This window comes from Vidua chalybeata, chromosome 1 (assembly GCF_026979565.1).
Source record: "Vidua chalybeata isolate OUT-0048 chromosome 1, bVidCha1 merged haplotype, whole genome shotgun sequence".
NCBI classification, from domain to species: domain Eukaryota; kingdom Metazoa; phylum Chordata; class Aves; order Passeriformes; family Viduidae; genus Vidua; species Vidua chalybeata.
In genome coordinates, this window is record NC_071530.1 from 152,708,746 (window position 1) to 152,736,725 (window position 27,980).

The 27,980-nt window shown below is 56.8% G+C and overlaps 1 protein-coding gene across 1 annotated transcript in view; it reads left to right on the plus strand.

Annotated features, from left to right (window-relative positions):
• LOC128790051 (cleavage and polyadenylation specificity factor subunit 1-like) overlaps nucleotides 1-27,980 on the plus strand; it is a 50,876-nt gene that overhangs the window by 15,804 nt on the left and 7,092 nt on the right. Inside the window, exons 9-20 of the mRNA XM_053946530.1 lie at nucleotides 4,420-4,509; nucleotides 5,430-5,603; nucleotides 9,316-9,468; nucleotides 10,836-10,952; nucleotides 11,717-11,807; nucleotides 13,871-13,955; nucleotides 16,318-16,459; nucleotides 18,634-18,786; nucleotides 19,983-20,159; nucleotides 22,723-22,789; nucleotides 27,517-27,564; nucleotides 27,657-27,812. Coding sequence (XP_053802505.1) covers nucleotides 4,420-4,509; nucleotides 5,430-5,603; nucleotides 9,316-9,468; nucleotides 10,836-10,952; nucleotides 11,717-11,807; nucleotides 13,871-13,955; nucleotides 16,318-16,459; nucleotides 18,634-18,786; nucleotides 19,983-20,159; nucleotides 22,723-22,789; nucleotides 27,517-27,564; nucleotides 27,657-27,812 — 1,453 coding nt within the window. The remainder of the gene's footprint in view (nucleotides 1-4,419; nucleotides 4,510-5,429; nucleotides 5,604-9,315; nucleotides 9,469-10,835; nucleotides 10,953-11,716; nucleotides 11,808-13,870; nucleotides 13,956-16,317; nucleotides 16,460-18,633; nucleotides 18,787-19,982; nucleotides 20,160-22,722; nucleotides 22,790-27,516; nucleotides 27,565-27,656; nucleotides 27,813-27,980) is intronic.

Here is a 27,980-nt window from a genome sequence, read left to right on the forward strand (position 1 = left end):
TGTGGTTCCCAGGTGTGTTTTTGGGGTTCCCAGGTGGATTTTTTTGGTTCCCAGTGTTTTTTTGCAGTTCCCAGGTGTGTTTTTGGGGTTCCCAGGTGGATTTTTTTGGTTCCCAGTGTTTTTTTGCAGTTCCCAGGTGGATTTTTGAGGTTCCCAGGTGGATTTTTGGGGTTCCCAGGTGGATTTTTGGGGTTCCCACTGTTGTTTTGGGCTTCCCAGGTGTATTTTTGGGCTTCCCAGGTGTATTTTTGGGACTTCCAGGTGGATTTTTTGAGTTCCCAGTGATCTTTTGGGGTTCTCAGGTGGATTTTTTTGTTCCCAGTGTTTTTTTTTTGGGTTCCCAGCTGGATTTTTTGGTTCCCAGTTGGATTTTTTGGGTTCCCAGGTGGTTTTTTTTGGCATTCCCAGGTGGATTTTTGGGATTCTGGGATGTATTTTTGGGGTTCCCATGTGGATTTTTGGCATTTCCATTGTATTTTTGGGGTTCCCAGGTGGATTTTTGGCATTTCCAGGTGTATCTTTGGGGTTCCCAGGTGGATTTTTGGCATTTCCAGGTGTATCTTTGGGGTTCCCAGGTGGATTTTTGGCATTTCCATTGTATTTTTGTGGTTCCCAGGTGGATTTTTGGCATTTCCAGGTGTATCTTTGGGGTTCCCAGGTGGATTTTTGGCATTTCCAGGTGTATCTTTGGGGTTCCCAGGTGGATTTTTGGGGTTCTTGGATGGATTTTGGGGTTCCAGGTGCACGTGGAGCAGCTGCTCCTGCATGAGACGTTTGGGGTTCTGGGATGAATCTTCGGGGTTCCCAGGTGGAGTTTTGGGGTTTCCAGGTGGATTTTTGGGATTCTGGGATGAATTGTGGGGTTCCAGGTGTATTTTTGGGGTTCTGGCATGGATTTTTGGGCTTCCCAGGTGGATTTTTGGGGTTCCCAGGTGGATTTTTGGGATTCTGGGATGAATTTGGGGGTTCCAGGTGGATTTTGGGGTTCCCAGGTAGATTTTTGGGCTTCCCAGGTGTATTTTTGGGGTTCTGGGACGGATCTTCGGGGTTCCCAGGTGGAGTTTTGGGGTTTCCAGGTGGATTTTTGGGATTCTGGGATGAATTTTGGGGTTCCAGGTGTATTTTTGCAGTTCCCAGGTGGATTTTTGAGGTTCTGGGATGAATTCTGGGGTTTCCAGGTGGATTTTTGCAATTCCCAGGTGGATTTTTGGGATTCTGGGATGAATTTGGGGGTTCCAGGTGGATTTTTGCCATTCCAGGTGCATTTTTGGGGTTCCCAGGTTTATTTTTGGGGTTCTGGGGTTTCCAGGTGGATTTTTGCAGTTCCCAGGTGGATTTTTGGAGTTCCAGGTGGATTTTTGGGCTTTGCAGGTGTATTTTTGGGGTTCCAAGGTGGATTTTTGGGATTCTGGGATGAATTTTGGGGTTCCCAGATGGATTTTTGCGGTTCTGGGATGAATTTTGGGGTTCCCAGATGGATTTTTGCAGTTCTGGGATGAATTTTGGGGTTCCAGGTGTATTTTTGGGGTTCTGGCATGGATTTTTGGGATTCTGGGATGAATTTGGGGGTTCCAGGTGGATTTTGGGGTTCCCAGGTAGATTTTTGGGCTTCCCAGGTGTATTTTTGGGGTTCTGGGACGGATCTTCGGGGTTCCCAGGTGGAGTTTTGGGGTTTCCAGGTGGATTTTTGGGATTCTGGGATGAATTTTGGGGTTCCAGGTGTATTTTTGCAGTTCCCAGGTGGATTTTTGAGGTTCTGGGATGAATTCTGGGGTTTCCAGGTGGATTTTTGCAGTTCCCAGGTGGATTTTTGAGGTTCTGGGATGAATTCTGGGGTTTCCAGGTGGATTTTTGCAATTCCCAGGTGGATTTTTGGGATTCTGGGATGAATTTGGGGGTTCCAGGTGGATTTTTGCCATTCCAGGTGCATTTTTGGGGTTCCCAGGTTTATTTTTGGGGTTCTGGGGTTTCCAGGTGGATTTTTGCAGTTCCCAGGTGGATTTTTGGAGTTCCAGGTGGATTTTTGGGCTTTGCAGGTGTATTTTTGGGGTTCCAAGGTGGATTTTTGGGATTCTGGGATGAATTTTGGGGTTCCCAGATGGATTTTTGCGGTTCTGGGATGAATTTTGGGGTTCCCAGATGGATTTTTGCAGTTCTGGGATGAATTTTGGGGTTCCAGGTGTATTTTTGGGGTTCTGGCATGGATTTTTGGGATTCTGGGATGAATTTGGGGGTTCCAGGTGGATTTTGGGGTTCCCAGGTAGATTTTTGGGCTTCACAGGTTTATTTTTGGGGTTCTGGGACAGATCTTCGGGGTTTTCAGGTGAATTTTTGGGGTTCCCAGGTGTATTTTTGGGGTTCTGGGATGCATCTTTGGGCTTCCCAGGTGGATTTTTGTGGTTCCCAGGTGGATTTTTGAGGTTCTGGGATGAATTCTGGGGTTTCCAGGTGGATTTTTGGGGTTCTGGGATGAATTTGGGGGTTCCAGGTGGATTTTTGGGCTTCCCAGGTGTATTTCTGGGGTTCCCATGTGTATTTTTGGGGTTCTGGGACAGATCTTTGGGGTTCCCAGGTGGATTTTTGGGGTTCTGGGATATATTTTTGTGGTTCCCAGGTGTATTTTTGAGGTTCTGGGATGGATTTTTTGGTTCTCAGTGGTGTTTTGGGGCATTTCCAGGTGGATTTTTGGGGTTACCAGGTGGATTTTTGCAGTTCCTAGGTGTATTTTTGAGGTTCTGTGGTGGATTTTTGGGGTTCCCAGGTGGATTTTTGGGGTTCTGGGATGAATTCTGGGGTTCCCAGGTGGATTTTTGCGGTTCTGGGATGAATTCTGGGCTTTCCTGGTGGATTTTTGGGGTTCCAGGTGTGTTTTTGGGGTTCTGTGATGGATTTTTGGGGTCCCCATGTGCATTTTTGGGGTTCTGGGATGATCTTTGTGGTTCCCAGGTGGATTTCTGGGGTTCCCAGGTGGATTTTTGGGGCATTTTCAGGTGGATTTTTGTGGTTCCCAGGTGTGTTTTTGGGGTTCTGGGGTGGATTTTTGGGGTTCCCAGGTGGATTTCTGGGGTTCTCAGGTGGATTTGTGGGGGGTCCAGGTGTGTTTTTGGGGTTCCAGGTGTATTTTTGTGGTTCCCAGGTGGATTTTTGGGGTTCCCAGGTGGATTTTTGGCATTCCCAGGTGTATTTTTGGGGTTCCAGGTGGATTTCTGGGGTTCCAGGTGGATCTTTGGGGTTCCCAGGTGGATTTTTGGGGTTCCAGGTGGATTTGTGGGGGTCCAGGTGTGTTTTTGGGGTTCCAGGTGTATTTTTGTGGTTCCCAGGTGTATTTTTGGGGTTCTCAGGTGGATTTTTGGGGCATTTTCAGGTGGATTTTTGTGGTTCCCAGGTGTGTTTTTGGGGTTCCAGGTGGATTTTTGGGGTTCCCAGGTGGATTTCTGGGGTTCCAGGTGGATTTGTGGGGGTCCAGGTGTGTTTTTGGGGTTCTGTGATGGATTTTTGGGGTCCCCATGTGCATTTTTGGGGTTCTGGGATGATCTTTGTGGTTCCCCGGTGGATTTCTGGGGTTCCCAGGTGGATTTTGGGGCATTTTCAGGTGGATTTTTGTGGTTCCCAGGTGTGTTTTTGGGGTTCTGGGGTGGATTTTTGGGGTTCTCAGGTGGATTTGTGGGGGGTCCAGGTGTGTTTTTGGGGTTCCAGGTGTATTTTTGTGGTTCCCAGGTGGATTTTTGGGGTTCCCAGGTGGATTTTTGGCATTCCCAGGTGTATTTTTGGGGTTCCAGGTGGATTTCTGGGGTTCCAGGTGGATCTTTGGGGTTCCCAGGTGGATTTTTGGGGTTCCAGGTGGATTTGTGGGGGTCCAGGTGTGTTTTTGGGGTTCCAGGTGTATTTTTGTGGTTCCCAGGTGTATTTTTGGGGTTCTCAGGTGGATTTTTGGGGCATTTTCAGGTGGATTTTTGTGGTTCCCAGGTGTGTTTTTGGGGTTCCAGGTGGATTTTTGGGGTTCCCAGGTGGATTTCTGGGGTTCCAGGTGGATTTGTGGGGGTCCAGGTGTGTTTTTGGGGTTCTGTGATGGATTTTTGGGGTCCCCATGTGCATTTTTGGGGTTCTGGGATGATCTTTGTGGTTCCCCGGTGTATTTTTGGGGTTCTCAGGTGGATTTTTGGGGCATTTTCAGGTGGATTTTTGTGGTTCCCAGGTGTGTTTTTGGGGTTCTGGGGTGGATTTTTGGGGTTCCAGGTGGATTTGTGGGGGTCCAGGTGTGTTTTTGGGGTTCCAGGTGTATTTTTGTGGTTCCCAGGTGGATTTTTGGGGTTCCCAGGTGGATTTTTGGCATTCCCAGGTGTATTTTTGGGGTTCCAGGTGGATTTCTGGGGTTCCAGGTGGATTTTTGGGGTTCCAGGTGTGTTTTTGGGGTTCCAGGTGCACGTGGAGCAGGAGCTGCTCCTGTACGAGGCCTTTGCCCACGACTCCCAGCTGGGCCAGAGCAACCTCAAGGTTCGGTTCCGCAAGGTGAGAGGGGCTTGGGGGGATTTTGGGGGGCCCTGGGGGGATTTGGGGGGATTTTGGGGGGCCCTGGGGGGATTTGGGGGGATTTTGGGGGACTCCAGGAATCTCCGGAGGGATTTGGGAGAATCTGGGGGGGATTTTGGGAAGGCTCTTGGGGGGATTTGGGGAGAATTTTTTGGGGGGCTCAAGGAGGATTTTTTGGGGGGCTCCAGGAGGATTTGGGGAGGATTTTTGGGGGTCTCCGGGAGGAATTTTGGGGGCTCCAGGAGGATTTTTTGGGGGGCTCCAGGAGGATTTGGGGAGGATTTTTGGGGTCTCCAGGAGGATTTTTTGGGGGGCTCCAGGAGGATTTTCTGGGGGGCTCCAGGGGTATTTGGGGAGGATTTTTTGGGCAGTTCCAGGGGGATTTGGGGAGAATTTTTTGGGGGGCTCTGGGGGGATTTGGGGAGGATTTTTGAGGGAGCCCCAGGGGGATTTGGGGAATATTTTTGGGGGGCTCCGGGGGGATTTGGGAGGATTTTTTGGGGGGCTCCAGAGGTATTTGGGCAACTCCAGGGGGATTTTGGGGAGGATTTTTTGGGGGGCTCTGGCAGGATTTTTTGGGTAGCTCCGGGGGGATTTTGGGGAGGATTTGGGGGGCTCTGGGGGGATTTTTGGTGGATTTTTTGGGTGGCTCAGCGGGAATTTGGGGAGGATTTTTGGGGGTGCTCCGGGAGGATTTTTGGGGGGCTCCTGGAGGATTTTTTGGGCGCCTCCATGGGGATTTAGGGAGGATTTTTTGGGTGCCTCCAGAGGGATTTGGGCAGCTCCGGGGGGATTTGGGGAGGATTTTTGGGGGTGCTCCGGGAGGATTTTTTGGGGAGCCCCAGGGGGATTTTTTTGGGGGGTCCCTCACCCCAAACCCCCCCCCGGGCGTGGCCCAGGTGCCGCACGGGATCAATTTCCGGGAGAAGAAGCCGAAGCCGTCGCGGAAGAAGCCGGAGGGGCCGGGGGCGGCTCCCGGGGGGGCTCCGGGCGGGACCCCCGAGGAGCCGGGGGGGCCCCGGGGCCGCGTGGCGCGGTTCCGCCCCTTCCACGACATCTACGGCTACTCGGGGGTGAGGCACCCCAAAATCCCGCGGGGACCCCAAATCCATCAGGGGTGGGAGCCCAAAATCCCGTGGGGACCCCGAATCCATCGGGGGTGGGACCCCAAAATCCCGCGGGGACCCCAAATCCATCAGGGGTGGGAGCCCAAAATCCCGCGGGGACCCCGAATCCATCGGGGGTGGGACCCCAAAATCCCGTGGGGACCCCAAATCCATCGGGGGTGGGACCCCAGAAACGGCAGGGAAACCAAATCTGGGGGGTGGGAGCCCAAAATCCCGTGGGGACCCCGAATCCATCGGGGGTGGGACCCCAAAATCCCGCGGGGACCCCAAATCCATCAGGGGTGGGAGCCCAAAATCCCGCGGGGACCCCGAATCCATCGGGGGTGGGACCCCAAAATCCTGCGGGGACCCCAAATCCATCGGGGGTGGGACCCCAAAATCCCGCGGGGACCCCAAATCCATCAGGGGTGGGAGCCCAAAATCCCGCGGGGACCCCGAATCCATCGGGGGTGGGACCCCAGAAACGGCAGGGAAACCAAATCTGGGGGGTGGGACCCCAAAATCCCGTGGGGACCCCGAATCCATCGGGGGTGGGACCCCAAAAACGGCAGGGAAGCCAAATCTGGGGGGTGGGACCCCAAAAACCCACGGGGACCCCAGACCCATTGGGGGTGGCACCCCAAAAACTGCAGGGAACCCAAATCCATCCGGGGTGGGAGCTCAAAAATGCGCAGGGAATCCGAAATCTGTGGCGGGTGGGACCCCAAAACGGGCAGGGAAACCAAATCTGTGGGGTGGGACCCCAAAATCCCACCGGGACCCCAAATCCATTGGGGGTGGGACCCCAAAAACGGCAGGGAAGCCAAATCTGGGGGGTGGGACCCCAAAATCCCACGGGGACCCCGAATCCATCGGGGGTGGGACCCCAAAAACGGCAGGGAAGCCAAATCTGGGGGGTGGGACCCCAAAATCCCGCCGGGACCCCAAATCCATTGGAGGTGGGACCCCAAAAACGGCAGGGAAGCCAAATCTGGGGGGTGGGACCCCAAAAACCCACGGGGACCCCAGACCCATTGGGGGTGGCACCCCAAAAACGGCAGGGAAACCAAATCTGGGGGGTGGGACCCCAAAAACTGCAGGGAACCCAAATCCATCCGGGGTGGGAGCCCAAAAATGCGCAGGGAATCCGAAATCTGTGGCAGGTGGGACCCCAAAACGGGCAGGGAAACCAAATCTGGGGGGTGGGACCCCAAAATCCCACAGGGACCCCGAATCCATCGGGGGTGGGACCCCAAAAACGGCAGGGAAACCAAATCTGGGGGGTGGGACCCCAAAAACTGCAGGGAACCCAAATCCATCCGGGGTGGGAGCCCAAAAATGCGCAGGGAATCCGAAATCTGTGGCGGGTGGGACCCCAAAACGGGCAGGGAAACCAAATCTGGGGGGTGGGACCCCAAAATCCCGCCGGGACCCCAAATCCATTGGGGGTGGGACCCCAAAAACGGCAGGGAAGCCAAATCTGGGGGGTGGGACCCCAAAATCCCACGGGGACCCCGAATCCATCGGGGGTGGGAGCCCAAAAACGGCAGGGAAGCCAAATCTGGGGGGTGGGACCCCAAAATCCCACCGGGACCCCAAATCCATTGGGGGTGGGACCCCAAAAACGGCAGGGAAGCCAAATCTGGGGGGTGGGACCCCAAAATCCCACGGGGACCCCGAATCCATCGGGGGTGGGAGCCCAAAAACGGCAGGGAAGCCAAATCTGTGGGGTGGGACCCCAAAAACTGCAGGGAACCCAAATCCATCCGGGGTGGGAGCCCAAAAATGCGCAGGGAATCCGAAATCTGTGGTGGGTGGGACCCCAAAACGGGCAGGGAAACCAAATCTGGGGGGTGGGACCCCAAAATCCCGCCGGGACCCCGAATCCATTGGGGGTGGGACCCCAAAAACGGCAGGGAAGCCAAATCTGGGGGGTGGGACCCCAAAATCCCACGGGGACCCCGAATCCATCGGGGGTGGGACCCCAGAAACGGGCAGGGAAACCAAATCTGGGGGGTGGGACCCCAAAATCCCACGGGGACCCCGAATCCTTCGGGGGTGGGACCCCAAAAACGGCAGGGAAGCCAAATCTGGGGGGTGGGACCCCAAAATCCCACGGGGACCCCGAATCCATCGGGGGTGGGACCCCAAAAACGGCAGGGAAGCCAAATCTGGGGGGTGGGACCCCAAAATCCCGCCGGGACCCCAAATCCATTGGGGGTGGGACCCCAAAAACGGCAGGGAAACCAAATCTGGGGGGTGGGACCCCAAAATCCCACAGGGACCCCGAATCCATCGGGGGTGGGACCCCAAAAACGGCAGGGAAACCAAATCTGGGGGGTGGGACCCCAAAAACTGCAGGGAACCCAAATCCATCCGGGGTGGGAGCCCAAAAATGCGCAGGGAATCCGAAATCTGTGGCGGGTGGGACCCCAAAACGGGCAGGGAAACCAAATCTGGGGGGTGGGACCCCAAAATCCCGCCGGGACCCCGAATCCATTGGGGGTGGGACCCCAAAAACGGCAGGGAAGCCAAATCTGGGGGGTGGGACCCCAAAATCCCACGGGGACCCCGAATCCATCGGGGGTGGGACCCCAAAAACGGCAGGGAAGCCAAATCTGGGGGGTGGGACCCCAAAATCCCACGGGGACCCCGAATCCATCGGGGGTGGGACCCCAGAAACGGGCAGGGAAACCAAATCTGGGGGGTGGGACCCCAAAATCCCACGGGGACCCCGAATCCTTCGGGGGTGGGACCCCAAAAACGGCAGGGAAGCCAAATCTGGGGGGTGGCACTCCAAAATCCCGCGGGGACCATGAATCCATCGGGGGTGGGACCTCAAAAACTGCCAAGGACCCCAAATCTGGGGGGTGGGACCCCAAATCTATGGGGAGTGGGACCCTGAAACTGCCAGGGAACCCAAATCCATCGGGGGAGGGACCCCAAAATGGGCAGGGACCCAAAATCTGGACAAGGACCCCACAACTGGGGGGTGGGACACCAAAACCCACGGGTGACCCCAAATCTATGGGGTGGGACCCCAAATCCATGGGAAGGGACCCCAAATCTATGGGGTGGGACCCCAAATCTATGGGGGGGGACCCCAAATCTATGGGAAGGGGCTCCAAAAACCCACCGGGGACCCCAAATCTATGGGGAGTGGGGCCCCAAATCTATGGGGGGACACCCCAAATCAATGGGGAGTGGGACCCCAAAACCCACCGGGGACCCCAAATCCATGGGGGGAGGGACCCCAAAACCAGGGAGGGACTCCAAATCTGTCCCCACTCCCAGGTGTCCCCAGGTGTCCCTCACCTGTCCCTCACCTGTGCAGGTGTTCACCTGCACCCTGTGCCCTCACTGGGTGCTGCTGATGGGGTCTCTGGGTGTCCCTGTCCCCATCCCCAGGTGTCCCCAGGTGTCCCTCACCTGTCCCAGGTGTTCACCTGCAGCCCCTCCCCGCACTGGGTGCTGCTGATGGGGTCTCTGGGTGTCCCTGTCCCCATCCCCAGGTGTCCCTCACCTGCCCCTCACCTGTCCCAGGTGTTCATCTGCGGCCCCTCCCCGCACTGGGTGCTGCTGACGGGCCGGGGGGCTCTGAGTGCCCCATTCCCGGGGGTCCCTGTCCCCATCCCCAGGTGTCCCCAGGTGTCCCTCACCTGCCCCTCACCTGTCCCAGGTGTTCATCTGCGGCCCCTCCCCGCACTGGGTGCTGCTGACGGGCCGGGGGGCGCTGCGGCTGCACCCCATGGGCATCGACGGCCCCGTGGAGTCCTTCGCACCTTTCCACAACGTCAACTGCCCCAAGGGCTTCCTGTACTTCAACCGCCAGGTGAGCACACCTGGGCACACCTGGGGGGGTACCTGAACTGCCCCAAGGGCTTCCTGTACTTCAACCGCCAGGTGAGCACACCTGGGCACACCTGGGCACACCTGGGGGGGTACCTGAACTGCCCCAAGGGCTTCCTGTACTTCAACCGCCAGGTGAGCACACCTGGGCACACCTGGGGGGGTACCTGAACTGCCCCAAGGGCTTCCTGTACTTCAACCGCCAGGTGAGCACACCTGGGCACACCTGGGGGGGTACCTGAACTGCCCCAAGGGCTTCCTGTACTTCAACCGCCAGGTGAGCACACCTGGGCACACCTGGGGAGGGTCTGAACTGCCCCAAGGGCTTCCTGTACTTCAACTGCCAGGTGAGCACACCTGGGCACACCTGGGCACACTTGGGGAGGGTCTGAACTGCCCCAAGGGCTTCCTGTACTTCAGCCGCCAGGTGAGCACACCTGGGCACACCTGGGCACACCTGGGGGGGCACCTGAACAGGGCCCTGACCCATTTTGGGGTAATTTTGGGCTGTTTTAGGCTGAGTTAAGGCTCAGGGTTTTTTGGGGTGCCGGATCCATTTTTGGGGTAAATTTGGGGTAATTTTGGGGTGATTTTGGGGTGTTTTGGGGTTTCAGGGTGAGCTGAGGATCAGTGTGTACCCCCTGTACCTGTGCTGTGACACACCTGAGCCATTTTGGGGTGATTTTGGGGTGTTTTGGGGTCAGGGTGAGCTGAGGATCAGCGTGCTCCCCTGTACCTGTCCTGTGACACACCTGAGCCATTTTGGGGTGATTTTGGGGTGTTTTGGGGTCAGGGTGAGCTGAGGATCAGCGTGCTCCCCTGTACCTGTGCTGTGACACACCTGAGCCATTTTGGGGTGATTTTGGGGTGTTTTGGGGTCAGGGTGAGCTGAGGATCAGCGTGCTCCCCTGTACCTGTCCTGTGACACACCTGAGCCATTTTGGGGTGATTTTGGGGTGTTTTGGGGTCAGGGTGAGCTGAGGATCAGTGTGTACCCCCTGTACCTGTCCTGTGACACACCTGAGCCATTTTGGGGTGATTTTGGGTGATTTTGGGGTGATTTTGGGGTGTTTTGGGGTCAGGGTGAGCTGAGGATCAGCGTGCTCCCCGCCTACCTGTGCTGTGACACACCTGAGCCATTTTGGGGTGATTTTGGGGTGTTTTGGGGTCAGGGTGAGCTGAGGATCAGCGTGCTCCCCTGTACCTGTGCTGTGACACACCTGAGCCATTTTGGGGTGATTTTGGGGTGTTTTGGGGTCAGGGTGAGCTGAGGATCAGCGTGCTCCCCTGTACCTGTGCTGTGACACACCTGAGCCATTTTGGGGTGATTTTGGGGTGTTTTGGGGTCAGGGTGAGCTGAGGATCAGCGTGCTCCCCGCCTACCTGTCCTACGACGCGCCCTGGCCCGTGCGGAAGATCCCCCTGCGCTGCACCGCCCACTACGTCGCCTACCACGTGGAGTCCAAGGTGGGCGGGGCACACCTGGGCACACCTGGGTACGGTCAGGACACACCTGGGCACAGCCAGAGCACACCTGGGCATACCTGGACACAGCCAGGACACACCTGGGCACACCTGGGCAGAGCCAGGACACACCTGGGCATGGCCAGAGCGCACCTGGGCACACCTGGACCCAGCCAGGACACACCTGGGCACACCTGGACACAGCCAGGACACACCTGGAGCCAGCCAGGACACACCTGGGCACAGCCAGAGCACACCTGGGCACACCTGGACACAGCCAGGACACACCTGGGCAGAGCCAGGACACACCTGGGCACAGCCAGAGCACAGCTGGGCACACCTGGACCCAGCCAGGACACACCTGGAGCCAGCCAGGGCACACCTGGGCACAGCCAGAATACACCTGGGTACGATCAGGACATACCTGGGCATACCTGGGTATGGTCAGGACACACCTGGGCACACCTGGGTGTGGTCAGGACACACCTGGGCACACCTGGGACACGCCCAGGACTCACCTGGTGCACACAGAGTCCACACGTGCCTGGTTGGGGATTTTGGGTGGTCTCGGGGGGGTCCCAGGTGATGCTGGGAGGCCCGGGGGGGGTTCCCGGAGGATTTTGGGGGGTTCCCGGAGGATTTTGGGGGAGTCCCGGGGGATTTTGGGGGGTCCCAGGGGATTTTGGGTCGTCCCAGGGGATTTTGGGGGGTCCCGGGGGATTTTGGGGGGTCCTGGGGGGGTCTCTGAGGTGTCCCCTCCCCCCCAGGTGTACGCGGTGGCCACCAGCTCCCCCCACCCCTGCACGCGCATCCCGCGCATGACGGGAGAGGAGAAGGAGTTCGAGAGCATCGAGAGAGGTGGGCACACCTGGAAACACCTGGGCACACCTGGGACACACCTGGGCACACCTGGGATGCACCTGGGCACACCTGGGGTATACCTGGGGTATATCTGGGCACACCTGGGGTATACCTGGGGGCACCTGGGATACACCTGGGATACAACTGGGCACACCTGGGCACACCTGGGGACACCTGGGGACACCTGGGATACACCTGGGACACACCTGGGGACACACCTGGGGATACACCTGGGACACACCTGGGGACACACCTGGGCACACCTGGGTACACCTGGGATACACCTGGGCACATCTGCGGGTACCTGGAGCACACCTAGGCACACCTGGGATACACCTGGGGTATACCTGGGGGCACCTGGGATACACCTGGGTACACCTGGGGACACCTGGGATACACCTGGGATACACCTGGGGACACCTGGGATAGACCTGGACACACTTGGGGTACACCTGGGTGCACCTGGGATATACCTGGGGTACACCTGGGGACACCTGGGCACACCTGGGGATACACATGGGATAGACCTAGACACATCTGGGGTACACCTGGGATACACCTGGGGTACACCTGGGGACACCTGGGGGCAGCCTGGGGACATCTGGACACAGCTGGGGTATACCTGGGTGCACCTGGGATACACCTGGGGACACCTGGGATAGACCTGGACACAGCTGGGGTACAGCTGGGATACACCTGGGTACACCTGGGCACACCTGGGTACACCTGGGGAGACCTGGGATACACCTGGACACATCTGGGGTACACCTGGGTGCACCTGGGATATACCTGGGGTACACCTGGGGACACCTGGGCACACCTGGGGACACCTGGGGACACCTGGGGACAGCCTGGGGACATCTGGACACAGCTGGGGGCGCATGGGGATACAACTGAGTGCACCTGGGGACACACCTGGGGGCACCTCGGGGCAGCTTAGGGACACCTGAGGACACCCCCAAATCCCTCTGTGTGCCCCCAGTCCCTGTCCCCAGTCCCAGTGTCCCCAATGTCCCCAGTCCCAGTGTCCCCAGTGTCCCCAGTATCCCCAGTCCCAGTGTCCCCAGTATCCCCAGTCCCAGTGTCCCCAGTGTCCCCAGTATCCCCAGTGTCCCCAGTATCCCCAGTCCCAGTGTCCCCAGTGTCCCCAGTATCCCCAGTGTCCCCAGTATCCCCAGTATCCCCAGTATCCCCAATGTCCCCAGTATTCCCAGTATCCCCAGTGTCCCCAGTGTCCCCAGTATCCCCAGTGTCCCCAGTATTCCCAGTATCCCCAGTATCCCCAATGTCCCCAGTATCCCCATTATCCCCAGTGTCCCCAGTATCCCCAGTGTCCCCAGTATCCCCAGTGTCCCCAGTACCCCCAGTGTTCCCAGTACCCCCAGTGTTCCCAGTACCCCCAGTATCCCCAGTGTCCCCAGTGTCCCCAGTCCCAGTATCCCCAGTGTCCCCAGTATCCCCAGTGTCCCCAGTATCCCCAGTATCCCAGTATTCCCAGTATCCCCAGTATTCCCAGTGTCCCCAGTATCCCAGTATCCCCAGTGTCCCCAGTATCCCCAGTGTCCCCAGTGTCCCCAGTATCCCCAGTATCCCCAGTACCCCCAGTATCCCCAGTGTCCCCAGTATTCCCAGTATCCCCAATATCCCCAGTAACCCCAGTGTCCCCAGTCCCAGTGTCCCCACCCTGACCGCTGTCCCCGTGCCATGTCCCCAATCCCAATGTCCCCAGTGTCCCCAGTATCCCCATTATCCCCAGTGTCCCCAGTATCCCCAGTATCCCAGTATTCCCAGTGTCCCCAGTATCCCCAGTGTCCCCAGTATCCCAGTATCCCCAGTATTCCCAGTATCCCCAGTATCCCCAGTCCCAGTATCCCCAGTATTCCCAGTATCCCCAGTATCCCAGTATCCCCAGTGTCCCCAGTATCCCCAGTCCCAGTATCCCCAGTATCCCCAGTGTCCCCAGTATCCCCAGTGTCCCCAGTATCCCAGTATCCCCAGTATTCCCAGTATCCCAGTATCCCAGTGTCCCCGGGTGACCGCTGTCCCCTGCGTGTCCCCAGACGAGCGCTACGTCCCCCCGCAGCAGGAGGCCTTCAGCATCCAGCTCATCTCGCCCGTCAGCTGGGAGGCCATCCCCAACACCAGGTGGGACCCCAAAATCTCCTGGGAACCCCAAAATGTCCCTGGGAACCCCCAAAATGTCCTGGGAACCTCAAAAATTCCATCAGGAACCCCAAAATTACCACTGGGAACCCAAAAAAGTCAGGAACACCAAAATCTCCATCAGGAACCCTCAAAAATTCCATCAGGAACCCCAAAAATCCCATCAGGAACCCCAAATTTCCCACTGGGAAGCCCAAAAATCCCATCAGGAACCCTCAAAAATCCACCTGGAACCCCAAAAATTCCTTCACGAACCCCAAAATTCCTCCTGGGAACCCCAAAAATTCCTCCTGGGAACCCCAAAAATAACATCAGGAACCCCAAAATTCCCACTGGGAACCCCAAAAATCCATCAGGAACCCCAAAATTCCCACTGGGAACCCCAAAATCCCATTGGGAACCCAAAAAATTCCATCAGGAACCCCAAAATTCCCACTGGGAACCCCAAAATCCCGTTGTGAACCAAAAAAAATTCATCAGGAACCCCAAAAATACTGCTGGAACCCCAAAAATTCCACCAGGAACCCCAAAATTCCCACTGGGAACCCCCAAAAACAATAATGAACCCCAAAATTCCACCTGGGAACCCCAAAAATCCATCAGGAACCCCAAAATTCCCACTGGGAACCCAAAAAATTCCATCAGGAACCCCAAAAATATCACTGGAAGCCCAAAATCCCACCAGGAACCCCAAACCCCAGGGGTGAACCCCAAAATCCCGGCTCAGCTGGGAGGCCATCCCCAACACCAGGTGGGACCCCAAAATGTCCTGGGAACCCCAAAATCCCATCGGGAACCCCAAAAATTCCATCAGGAACCCCAAAATTCCCCCTGGGAACCCAAAAAAGTCAGGAACACCAAAATCTCCGTCAGGAACCCTCAAAAAATCCACCAGGAACCCCAAAAATTCCATCAGGAACCCCAAAATTCCCACTGGGAACCCCAAAAACAATAATGAACCCGAGAATTCCAACTGGGAACCCCAAAAATCCATCAGGAACCCCAAAATTCCCACTGGGAACCCCAAAATCCTGTTGGGAACCCAAAAAATTCCATCAGGAACCCCAAAAATACTGCTGGAACCCCAAAAATCCCAGTGGGAACCCCAAACCCCAGGGGTGAACCCCGAAATCCCGGCTCAGCTGGGAGGCCATCCCCAACACCAGGTGGGACCCCAAAATGTCCTGGGAACCCCAAAATCCCATCGGGAACCCCAAAAATTCCATCAGGAACCCCAAAATTCCCCCTGGGAACCCAAAAAAGTCAGGAACACCAAAATCTCCGTCAGGAACCCTCAAAAAATCCACCAGGAACCCCAAAAATTCCATCAGGAACCCCAAAATTCCCACTGGGAACCCCAAAATTCCCACTGGGAACCCCAAAAATCCCATCAGGAACCCTCAAAAAATCCACCAGGAACCCCAAAATTCCCACTGGGAACCCCAAAATCTCCATCAGGAACCCCAAATCCCCGCCCATCCCAAACCCTTGAGTGAGAGCCCCAGGTGAGCTGGGAGCCCCAGCCCAGGTGTGACCCCCGCTGGCATCACCTGAGCTCACCTGACCCCACCTGGGCTCACCTGGGTTCACCTGGCCCCACCTGGGCTCACCTGGGCTCACCTGAGCTCACCTGAGCTCACCTGGGTTCACTCGGCTCTACCTGGGCTCACCTGAGCTCACCTGAGCTCACCTGGGCTCACCTGAGCTCACCTGGCCCCACCTGGGCTCACCTGAGCTCACCTGAGCTCACCTGGCCCCACCTGGGCTCACCTGGCTCTACCTGGGCTCACCTGAGCTCACCTGGGTTCACCTGAGCTCACCTGCCCCATCTGGGCTCACCTGAGCTCACCTGGGTTCACCTGAGCTCACCTGGGTTCACTCGGCTCTACCTGAGCTCACCTGGCCCCGTCTGGGCTCACCTGTGCAGGATCGCCCTGGAGGAGCGGGCGCACGTCACCTGCATGGAGTGACCTGAGACCCCTGGGGTGCTCACCTGTGCCCACCTGTCCTCACCTGTGCCCACCCTGACCCCACCTGTGCCCACCTGTGCCCACCTGTGCAGGATCACCCTGGAGGAGCGGGCACACGTCACCTGCATGGAGTGACCTGAGCCCCCCGGGGTGCCCCTCTGACCCCACCCTGACCCCACCTGTGTCCACCCTGACCCCACCTGTGCCCACCTGCGCTCACCTGTGCCCACCTGTCCTCACCTGTGCCCACCTGTGCAGGATCACCCTGGAGGAGCGGGCACACGTCACCTGCATGGAGTGACCTGAGTCCCCCTGGGGTGTTCCTCTGACCCCACCCTGACCCCACCTGTGCCCACCTGTGCCCACCTGTGCAGGATCGCCCTGGAGGAGTGGGAGCACGTCACCTGCATGAAGACGGTGTCGCTGCGCTCCGAGGAGACGGTGTCGGGCCTCAAGGGCTACGTGGCCGTGGGCACCTGCCTGATGCAGGGCGAGGAGGTCACCTGTCGGGGCAGGGTATGGCGCACCTGGGCACACCTGGGCACACCTGAGCACACCTGGGGGTCACACCTGCCTGATGCAGGGCGAGGAGGTCACCTGTCGGGGCAGGGTATGGCGCACCTGGGCACACCTGGGGGGTCACACCTGGGTCACACCTGGGGGTCACACCTGGGCACACCTGGGGATCACACCTGGGGGTCACACCTGGGCACACCTGGGGATCACACCTGGGCACACCTGCCTGATGCAGGGCGAGGAGGTCACCTGTCGGGGCAGGGTATGGCACACCTGGGGGTCACACCTGGGGGTCACACCTGGGGCACACCTGGGGGTCACACCTGCCTGATGCAGGGCGAGGAGGTCACCTATCGGGGCAGGGTATGGCACACCTGGGGCACACCTGGGGGGTCACACCTGGGGCACACCTGGGGGTCACACCTGGGCACACCTGCCTGATGCAGGGCGAGGAGGTCACCTGTCGGGGCAGGGTATGGCACACCTGGGCACACCTGGGCACACCTGGGGGTCACACCTGGGCACACCTGGGGCACACCTGGGGGTCACACCTGGGCACACCTGGGGCACACCTGGGGGTCACACCTGGGGGTCACACCTGGGCACACCTGCCTGATGCAGGGCGAGGAGGTCACCTGTCGGGGCAGGGTACACACCTGGGCACACCTGGGCACACCTGGGGCACCTGGGGGACAGTGGGGCACACCTGCCTGATGCAGGGCAAGGAGGTCACCTGTCGGGGCAGGGTACACACCTGGGCACACCTGGGGTGTGTTCTGAGAGCCCTGGGGATGCCTTTGGGACACCTGTGGGACACCTGTGGGGCTCTGAAGGTGCTTTGAGGGGACACCTGGAGGGTCCCAGGACACACCTGGGCTCTCCAGGACATACCTGGGGGGTGCAGAACACACCTGGGCTCTCCAAGAGTCACCTGGGGCTGTCCCAGCACACACCTGGTCTCTGGGTGCCACACCTGTTCCATCCCTGCCTCACCTGTTCTATCCCTGCCTCACCTGTCCCATCCCTGCCTCACCTGGTCTATCCCTGCCTCAGCTGGGGCTGTCCCAGCACACACCTGGTCTCTGGGTGCCACACCTGTTCCATCCCTGCCTCACCTGTTCTATCCCTGCCTCACCTGTTTTATCCGTGCCTTACCTGTCCCATCCCTGTCTCACCTGTTCCATCCCTGCCTCACCTGTTCTATCCCTGCCTCACCTGTCCCATCCCTGTCTCACCTGTTCCACCCCTGCCTCACCTGTTCTATCTCTGCCTCACCTGTTCTATCCCTGCCTCACCTGTCCCATCCCTGCCTCACCTGTTCTATCCCTGCCTCACCTGTCCCATCCCTGCCTCACCTGGTCTATCCCTGCCTCAGCTGGGGCTGTCCCAGCACACACCTGATCTCCCTCTGCCTCACCTGTCCCATCCGTGCCTCACCTCTTCTGTGGGTGCCTCACCTGTTCTGTGGGTGCCTCACCTGCAGATCCTGATCCTGGACGTGATCGAGGCGGTGCTGGGGGGGGTCTGGGTGCCTCACCTGTTCTGTGGGTGCCTCACCTGTCCCATCTGTGCCTCACCTGTTGTGTGGTGCCTCACCTGTTCTGTGGTGCCTCACCTGTCCCATCCGTGCCTCACCTGTCCCATCCTTGCCTCACCTGTTCTGTGGGTGCCTCACCTGCAGATCCTGATCCTGGACGTGATCGAGGCAGTGCTGGGGGGGTCTGGGTGCCTCACCTGTCCCATCCGTGCCTCACCTGTCCCATCCGTGCCTCACCTGCAGATCCTGATCCTGGATGTGATCGAGGCAGTGCTGGGGGGGTCTGGGTGCCTCACCTGTTGTGTGGTGCCTCACCTGTTCTGTGGTGCCTCACCTGTCCCATCCGTGCCTCACCTGTCCCATCCTTGCCTCACCTGTTCTGTGGGTGCCTCACCTGCAGATCCTGATCCTGGACGTGATCGAGGCAGTGCTGGGGGGGTCTGGGTGCCTCACCTGTCCCATCCGTGCCTCACCTGTCCCATCCGTGCCTCACCTGCAGATCCTGATCCTGGACGTGATCGAGGCGGTGCTGGGGGGGGTCTGGGTGCCTCACCTGTTCTGTGGTGCCTCACCTGTTCTGTGGGTGCCTCACCTGTTGTGTGGTGCCTCACCTGTCCCATCCGTGCCTCACCTGCAGATCCTGATCCTGGACGTGATCGAGGTGGTGCCGGAGCCGGGGCAGCCGCTCACCAAGAACAAGTTCAAGGTGCTCTACGAGAAGGAGCAGAAGGGACCCGTGACCGCCCTGTGCCACTGCCACGGCTACCTGGTGTCAGCCATCGGGCAAAAGGTACACCTGGGCACACCTGGGCACACCTGGGTACACCTGGGGACACCTGGGTACACCTGGGCACACCTGGGCACACACCTGTGCCACTGCCACGGCTACCTGGTGTCAGCCATCGGGCAAAAGGTACACCTGGGCACACCTGGGCACACCTGGGCACACCTGGGCACACCTGGGGACACCTGGGCACACCTGGGCACACCTGGGCACACCTGGGCACACCTGGGCACACCTGGGCACACACCTGTGCCACTGCCACGGCTACCTGGTGTCTGCCATCGGGCAAAAGGTACACCTGGGCACACCTGGGCACACCTGGGTACACCTGGGTACACACCTGGGTACACCTGGGCACACCTGGGCACACCTGGGCACACCTGGGCACACACCTGTGCCACTGCCACGGCTACCTGGTGTCAGCCATCGGCCAGAAGGTACACCTGGGCACACCTGGGCACACCTGGGTACACCTGGGTACACACCTGGGTACACCTGGGCACACCTGGGCACACCTGGGCACACACCTGTGCCACTGCCACGGCTACCTGGTGTCAGCCATCGGCCAGAAGGTACACCTGGGCACACCTGGGTACAGCTGGGTACACACCTGGGTACACCTGGGCACACCTGGGTACACCTGGGCACACCTGGATACACACCTGGGCACAGCTGGATACACACCTGGGCACACCTGGGGGGAGCCCACAGTGACCTCGGGGCGTCCCTGCATCCCCTCAGATCCTCCTGTGGTGTGTGAGGCCCAAGAGCTGACCTTGGTGGCCACTCAACGTCCCTGGGGTTTGGGCCAGTGACCTGAGGGGCCACCAGGGAGGTGTTGATGGCCACCACGGGGTGGAGGAGCTCCACGGTGACCTCAGGGTGTCCCCTCAGATCTTCCTGTGGAGCCTCAAGGACAATGGGCTGACCTTGGTGGCCACACAGCATCAGTTGGGTTTGGGCCAGTGACCTGAGGGGCCACCAAGAAGGTGTCAAAGGCCACCACGGGGTGGAGGAGCTCCATGGTGACCTCGGGGTGTCCCCTCAGATCTTCCTGTGGAGCCTCAAGGACAGTGGGATGATGATGGTGGCCACTCAACATCCCTGGGGTTTGGGCCAGTGACCTGAGGGGCCACCAGGGAGGTGTTGATGGCCACCACGGGGTGGAGGAGCTCCACGGTGACCTCGGGGTGTCCCCTCAGATCTTCCTGTGGAGCCTCAAGGACAACGAGCTGACGGGCATGGCCTTCATCGACACGCAGCTCTACATCCACCAGATGATCAGCGTCAAGAGCTTCATCCTGGCCGCCGACCTCATGAAGAGCATCTCGCTGCTGCGCTACCAGGAGGAGAGCAAGACCCTGTCCCTCGTCAGCCGCGTGAGCCACCGGGCCACCAAACCACCCGCGGGGCCACCAAACCACCCGCGGGGCCACCAAACCCCCCCAGGGCCACCAAACCTACCCAGGGCCACCAAACCACCCGCGGGGCCACCAAACCACCCGCGGGGCCACCAAACCCCCATACAGCCACCAAACCCCCACAGGGCCACCAAACTCCCACAGGGCCACCAAACCAGCCATGAGGCTACCAAACCACCCACAGGGCCACCAAACCCCCACAGGGCCACCAAACCACCCACAGGGCCACCAAACCACCCACAGGGCCACCAAACCCCCACAGGGCCACCAAACCACCTGCGGGGCCACCAAACCACCCACAGGGCCACCAAACTCCCACAGGGCCACCAAACCAGCCATGAGGCTACCAAACCACCCACAGGGCCACCAAACCTACCCAGGGCCACCAAACCACCCACAGGGCCACCAAATCCCCACAGGGCCACCAAACCAGCCATGAGGCTACCAAAGCTACCCAGGGCCACCAAACCACCCTCGGGGCCACCAGACTTTCCATAGGGCCACCAAACCAGCCATGAGGCTACCAAACCTCCAGAGAGCCACCAAACTCTCTCACAGGGCCACCAAACCCCCACAGGGCCACCAAACCAGCCATGAGGCTACTAAAGCTACCCAGGGCCACCAAACCACCCTTGGGGCCACCAGACTTTCCATAGGGCCACCAAACCAGCCATGAGGCTACCTAAGCTACCCAGGGCCACCAAACCAGCCACAGAGCCACCAAACCAGCCACAGGGCCACCAAGCCTACCCAGGGCCACCAAACCACCCACGGGGCCACCAAAGCTACCCAGGGCCACCAAACCACCCTCGGGGCCACCAGACTTTCTATAGGGCCACCAAACCAGCCATGAGGCTACCAAACCTCCACAGAGCCACCAAACACCCATAGGGCCACCAAACCCCCTCACAGGGCCACCAAACCCCCACAGGGCCACCAAAATGCCATGGGGCCACCAAACCCCCTCACAGGGCCACCAAACCGTCATGGGGCCACCAAACTGCCTTCAGGGCCACCAAACCCCCACAGGGCCACCAAACCCCCTCACAGGGCCACCAAACCCCCTCACAGGGCCACCAAACCGTCATGGGGCCACCAAACTGCCTTCAGGGCCACCAAACCCCCACAGGGCCACCAAACCCCCTCACAGGGCCACCAAACCCCCTCACAGGGCCACCAAACCCCCACAGGGCCACCAAAATGCCATGGGGCCACCAAACCCCCTCACAGGGCCACCAAACCCCCACAGGGCCACCAAACCGTCATGGGGCCACCAAACTGCCTTCAGGGCCACCAAACCCCCACAGGGCCACCAAACCCCCTCACAGGGCCACCAAACCAGCCATGAGGCCAGCAAATCCATCCTGGGGCCCCCAAATCTACCCTGGGGCTACCAAACCCCCACAGGGCCACCAAACTCCCACGGGGGGCCACGAGGGACAGGGAGGGGACACCCAGGGGTCACCGGGGGGGGTTGGGTGGGAGCTCAGGGGTCTCGGAGGGTGCCCAAGGGACCTGGGGACACCTGGGGGACACCTGAGGGACCTGGGGGTCATCTGAGGGACCTGGGGACACCTGGGGGACACCTGAGGGACCTGGGGACATCTCCAGGGACACCTGAGGGACCTGGGGACACCTGAGGGACCTGGGGACACCTGAGGGACCTGGGGACATCTCCAGGGACACCTGAGGGACCTGGGGGACACCTGAGGGACCTGGGGACATCTCCAGGGACACCTGAGGGACCTGGGGACACCTGAGGGACCTGGGGACACCTGAGGGACCTGGGGACATCTGAGGGACCTGGGGACATCTCCAGGGACACCTGAGGGACCTGGGGGTCATCTGAGGGACCTGGGGACACCTGAGGGACCTGGGGACATCTCCAGGGACACCTGAGGGACCTGGGGACACCTGAGGGACCTGGGGACACCTGAGGGACCTGGGGACATCTCCAGGGACACCTGAGGGACCTGGGGACACCTGAGGGACCTGGGGACATCTCCAGGGACACCTGAGGGACCTGGGGACACCTGAGGGACCTGGGGACATCTCCAGGGACACCTGAGGGACCTGTGGGACATTTGGGGGTTCTGGGGGACACCTGAGGGTCTCAGGTGACACCTGAGGGTCCTGGAGGACACCTGGTGATCTTGGGGGACATCCAAGGGTTGGACCCCTGGGGGACACCTGAGGGTCCTGGGGAACACCTGGGGACACCTGGGGACACCTGAGGGTCCTGGGGACACCTGAGGACACCTGAGGGTCCTGGGGACACCTGAGGGACACCTGAGGGACACCTGAGGGGCACCTGGGGAATACCTGAGGGGCACCTGGGGACACCTGAGGGACACCTGAGGGTCCTGGGGACTCTTGGAGGACTCTCGGGGCTCTCAGGAACCTCTGAGGTCTCGCCCAAGGGTCTGGGGGACACTCGGGGATCACCTGGGGGGTCTCAGGGGGGTGCCCAGGTGCCACCCCCGGCGCTGGGGCGGTGACGGTGACAGGGGTGTCCCCGCAGGACGCCAAGCCGCTGGAGGTCTACAGCGTGGACTTCATGGTGGACGGCAGCCAGCTGGGATTCCTGGGTACGGACACGGCCCGGGGCGGGGTGGGATGAGTTTCGGAACGTTTGGGTTGGGGTTGGATGGGTTTGGATGGCTTTGGGTGGTTTTCGTTGGGTTTGGTTCAAAAATGGTGACTTTGAGTGGCTTTGGTTGGGGTTTCATTGGGTTTGGTTGGGTTTAGTTGTGTTTGGTTGAGTTTGGGTTGGGTTTGGTTGAGTTTGGGTTGGGTTTGGTTCAGAAATGGTGAGTTTGAGTGGCTTTGGTTGGGTTTCATTGGGTTTGGTTGACCATAGTTGGGTTTGGTTGACCATATTTGGGTTTGGTTGAGTTTGGGTTGGGTTTGGTTGAGTTTGGGTTGGGTTTGGTTGAGTTTGGGTTGGGTTTGGTTGAGTTTAGTTGGGTTCAGTTGGGTTTGGATGGTTTTCGTTGGGTTTGGTTCAAAAATGGTGAGTTTGAGTGGCTTTGGTTGGGTTTCATTGGGTTTGGTTGACCATAGTTGGGTTTGGTTGAGTTTTGGTTGAGTTTAGTTAGATTTGGTTGGGTTTGGTTGAGTTTGGTTCAAAATTGGTGAGTTTGAGTGGCTTTGGTTGGGTTTCATTGGGTTTGGTTGACCATAGTTGGGTTTGGTTGACCATAGTTCGGTTTGGTTGAGTTTGGGTTGGGTTTGGTTGAGTTTAGTTGGGTTCAGTTGGGTTTGGATGGTTTTCGTTGGGTTTGGTTTAAAAATGGTGAGTTTGAGTGGCTTTGGTTGGGTTTCATTTGGTTTGGTTGACCATAGTTGGCTTTGGTTGAGTTTGGGTTGGGTTTGGTTGAGTTTAGTTGGGTTCAGTTGGGTTTGGATGGTTTTTGTTGGGTTTGGTTTAAAAATGGTGAGTTTGAGTGGCTTTGGTTGGGTTTCATTGGGTTTGGTTGACCATAGTTGGGTTTGGTTGAGTTTGGGTTGGGTTTAGTTAGATTTGGTTGGGTTTGGTTGAGTTTGGTTTAAAAATGGTGAGTTTGAGTGGCTTTGGTCGGGTTTCATTGGGTTTGGTTGACCATAGTTGGGTTTGGTTCAGTTTGGGTTGGGTTTGGTTGAGTTTAGTTGGGTTTGGATGGTTTTTGTTGGGTTTGCTTGAGTTTGGTTCAAAAATGGTGAGTTTGAATGGCTTTGGTGGGGTTTCATTTGGTTTGGTTGACCATAGTTGGGTTAGGTTGACCATATTTGGGTTTGGTTGAGTTTGGGTTGGGTTTGGTTGACCGTAATTGGGTTTGGCTGACTATAGTTTGGTTTGATTGAGTTTGGTTAGATTTGGTGTGGTTTAGTTGGGTTTGGTTGGCCATAGTTGGGTTTGATTTGGTTTGGTTTGGGTGAGCTTTAGGTGGTTTTGGCTGAGTCCAGTTCATTTCGGTTGGGTTTGGTCGATCTCAGTTGGGTTTGAGTTGAGTTTAGTTGGGTTTGGGTGGGTTTGGGTGACTTCAGGTGGGTATTGTTAAATTTCCTTGAGTTTGGTTGGGCTTGAGTTGAGTTCAGATGAATTTGGTTGTGTTTGGATGAACTCGTTGGGTTTGGTTGGGTTTGGGTTGCGTTCAGATGAGTTTGGTTGGGTTTGAGTTCAGATGAATTTGGTTGGGGCTTGGATGAGATTGGTTAGGGTTTGGGTTGGGTTTTGGGTGGTTTGGTCAAGTTTGGATGAATTTGGTTGGGTTTGGATAGAATTCAGATGAGTTTGGTTGGGTTTTGAGTGGTTTGGTTGAGTTGGGATGAGTTTGGTTGGGTTTGGATTTGGGATTAGTCGGGTTTGGGCTGAGTTCAGATGAACTTGGTTGGGGTTTGGATGAGATTGGTTGTGTTTGGTTGGGTTTTGGGTGGTGAGTTTGGGTAGATTGGGTTGGGTTTGGTTGGGTTTGGGTTGAGTTCAGATGAGTTTGGTTGGGCTTGAGTTTGGATGAGGTTGGGTTGGGTTTGGATGAGGTTGGGTTGGGTTTGATTTGGTTTGAGTTGAGTTTGGATGAGTTTGGTTGGGCTTGGGTTGATTTTGGGTGGTTGGGTTGAGTTTGGATGAGATTGGATGAGTTTGGTTGGGTTTGGATGAGTTTGGGTTGGGTTCACATGAGTTTGGGTTGGGTTTGGGTTTGAGTTCAGATGACTTTGGTTGAGTTTGGATGAGATTGGGTTGGGTTTGGTTGGGTTTGGATGAGTTGGGTTGGGTTCACATGAGTTTGGGTTGGGTTTGGGTTTGAGTTCAGATGAGTTGGGTTGAGTTTGGATGAGATTGGATGAGTTTGGTTGGGTTTGGATGAGTTTGGGTTGGGTTCACATGAGTTTGGGTTGGGTTTGGGTTTGAGTTCAGATGAGTTGGGTTGAGTTTGGATGAGATTGGGTTGGGTTTGGTTGGGTTTGGATGAGTTTGGGCTGGGGTTGGTTGGGTTTCGGTGGAGTTGAGATGAGTTCAGTTGGGTTTGGATGAGATTGGTTGAGTTTAGATGGGATTGGGTTGGGTTTAGATGAGTTTGGTTGGGGTTTGGATGAGTTAGGGTTGAGTTGGGATGAGTCTGGGTTGGGTTTGGATGAGTTTGGGTTGGGGTTGGTTGGGTTTCGGTGGAGTTTAGATGAGTTTGGTTGGGTTTGGATGAGATTGGTTGAGTTTGGATGAGTTTGGTTGAGTTTGGATGAGTTTGGGTTGGGTTTGGTTGGGTTTGGGTTGAGTTCAGATGAGTTTGGGTTGGGTTTGGTTGGGTTTGGGTTGAGTTCAGATGAGTTTGGGTTGGGTTTTAGGTGGTTGGGTTGAGTTGGGATGACTTAGGATTGGATGAGTTTGGGTTGGGGTTTGGATGAGTTTGGGTTGGGTTTGGTTGGGTTTGGGTTGGGTTTGGTTGGGTTTGGGTTGAGTTAAGATGAGTTTGGTTGAGGTTTGCATGAGTTTGGTTGGGGTTGGTTGGGTTTGGGTTGAGTTTGGGTGGTTGAGTTGAGTTTGGTTGAGTTTGGATGAGTTTGGGTTGGGTTTGGTTGGGTTTGGGTTGAGTTCAGATGAGTTTGAGTTGGGTTTGGATGAGTTTGGGTTGGGTTTGGTTGAACTTCGTTGGGTTGGGTTGAGTTCAGGATTGGGTTTGGGTGGGTTTGGGTTGATTTTGAATGGATCCGGTGGGTTTGGGTTGAGTTCAGATGAGTTTGGTTGGGGTTTGGATGAGTTTGGTTGGGGTTGGGTTGAGTTTGGGTGGTTGGGTTGAGTTTGGATGAGATTGGATGAGTTTGGTTGAGTTTGGATGAGTTTGGGTTGTGTTTGGTTGGGTTTGGGTTGAGTTCAGATGAGTTTGAGTTGGGTTTGGTTGAGTTTGAGTTGGGTTTGGGTTGAGTCCGGTTGGGTTTGGTTGAGTTTGGGTTGGGTTTGGTTTAGTTGAGTTCAGATGAGTTTGAGTTGGGTTTGGATGAGTTTGGGTTGGATTTGGATGAGTTTGGGTTGGGTTTGGGTTGAGTCCAGTTGGGTTTGGTTGAACTTCGTTGGGTTGGGTTGAGTTCAGGTGAGGTTTGGGTCGATTTTGAACGGATCCGGTGGGTTTGGGTTGAGTTCAGCCGATTTTGGATGAGTTTTGTTTGAGTTTTGGATGGGGTTGGGTTGAAATTGGGTGAATTCGGGCTCGATTTGGGTTGAATTTCGGTGGGTTTGGTTGACTTTAGGCTGAGCTTTGGGTTGAATTCTGGTGGATTTGGGTCTATTTGGGTTGGATTGGGGTGGATTTGGGCAGATTTTGGTTGATTTTGGGTCGATTTGGGTGGATTTTGGTTGATTTTGGGTCGATTTGAGTGGATTTTGGTTGACTTTAGGCTGAGCTTTGGGTTGAATTCTGGTGGATTTGGGTCTATTTGGGTTGGATTTGTGAATTTGGATTGATTTGAGCGAATTTAGTTAAATTTGGGTAAACTTGGGTTGAATTTCAGTTGAATTTGGTTAAATTTGGGTTGGATTTGTGTCAAATTTGGGTTGGATTTCAGTTGAATTTGGTTAAATTTGTGTCGAATTTGGTTTAATTTGGTTTAATTTGTGTCAAATCTGGTTAAATTTGAGTTGGATTTCAGTGGAATTTGGTTAAATTTGGGTTGAATTTGTGTCGAATATGGTTAAATTTGGGTTGAATTTGTGTCGAATTTGGTTAAATTTGGGTTGAATTTGTGTCAAATTTGGTTAAATTTGGGTTGGATTTCGGTCGAGTTTGGTTAAATTTGTGTCAAATTTGTGTCGAAGTTGGATAAATTTGGGTAGGATTTGGGTAAATTTGGGTTGGATTTTGGTTGAGTTTGGTTACATTTGTGTCAAATTTGTGTCGAAGTTGGGTAAATTTGGGTAGGATTTGATAAATTTGGGTTGGATTTCGGTTGAGTTTGGTCAAATTTGTGTCGAATTTGTGTCGAAGTTGGATAAATTTGGGTAGGATTTGGGTAAATTTGGGTTGGATTTCGGTTGAGTTTGGTTAAATTTGTGTCAAATTTGTGTCAAAGTTGAGTAAATTTGGGTAGGATTTGGTTAAATTTGGGTTGGATTTCGGTTGAGTTTGGTTAAATTTGTGTCGAATTTGTGTCGAAGTTGGGTAAATTTGGGTAGGATTTGGGTAAATTTGGGTTGGATTTCGGTCGAGTTTGGTTAAATTTGTGTCAAACTTGTGTCGAATTTGGTTACATTTGGGTTGGATTTCGGTCGGATTTGGTTAAATTCGGGTCGAATTCAGATAAATCCGCGTTGACTTTACCAAACCCGACGCCTCCGTCCCCGCAGTGTCGGACCGCGACCGGAACCTGCTGGTGTACATGTACCTGCCTGAAGGTGAGCGGGGCGGGGCCGGGCGCGCCCAGGTGCGCCCAGGTGAGCCCAGGTGAGCCCAGGTGAGCCCCGGTGACGCGGCGCTGTCCCCCCAGCCAAGGAGTCCTTCGGGGGGCTGCGGCTGCTGCGCCGCGCCGACTTCCACGTGGGGGCGCACGTCAACACCTTCTGGCGCACGCCGTGCCGCGGGCACGCCGACGGGCCCAACCGGCGCTCCAGCACCTGGGAGAACAAGCACATCACCTGGTTCGGTGAGACACACCTGGGGCACACCTGGGGGCACACCTGGGGACACACCTGGGGACACACCTGGGGACACACCTGGGGACACACCTGGGGACACCTGGGCACACCTGGGGACACCTGGGGACACACCTGGGGATACACCTGGGGATACACCTGGGAGAACAAGCACATCA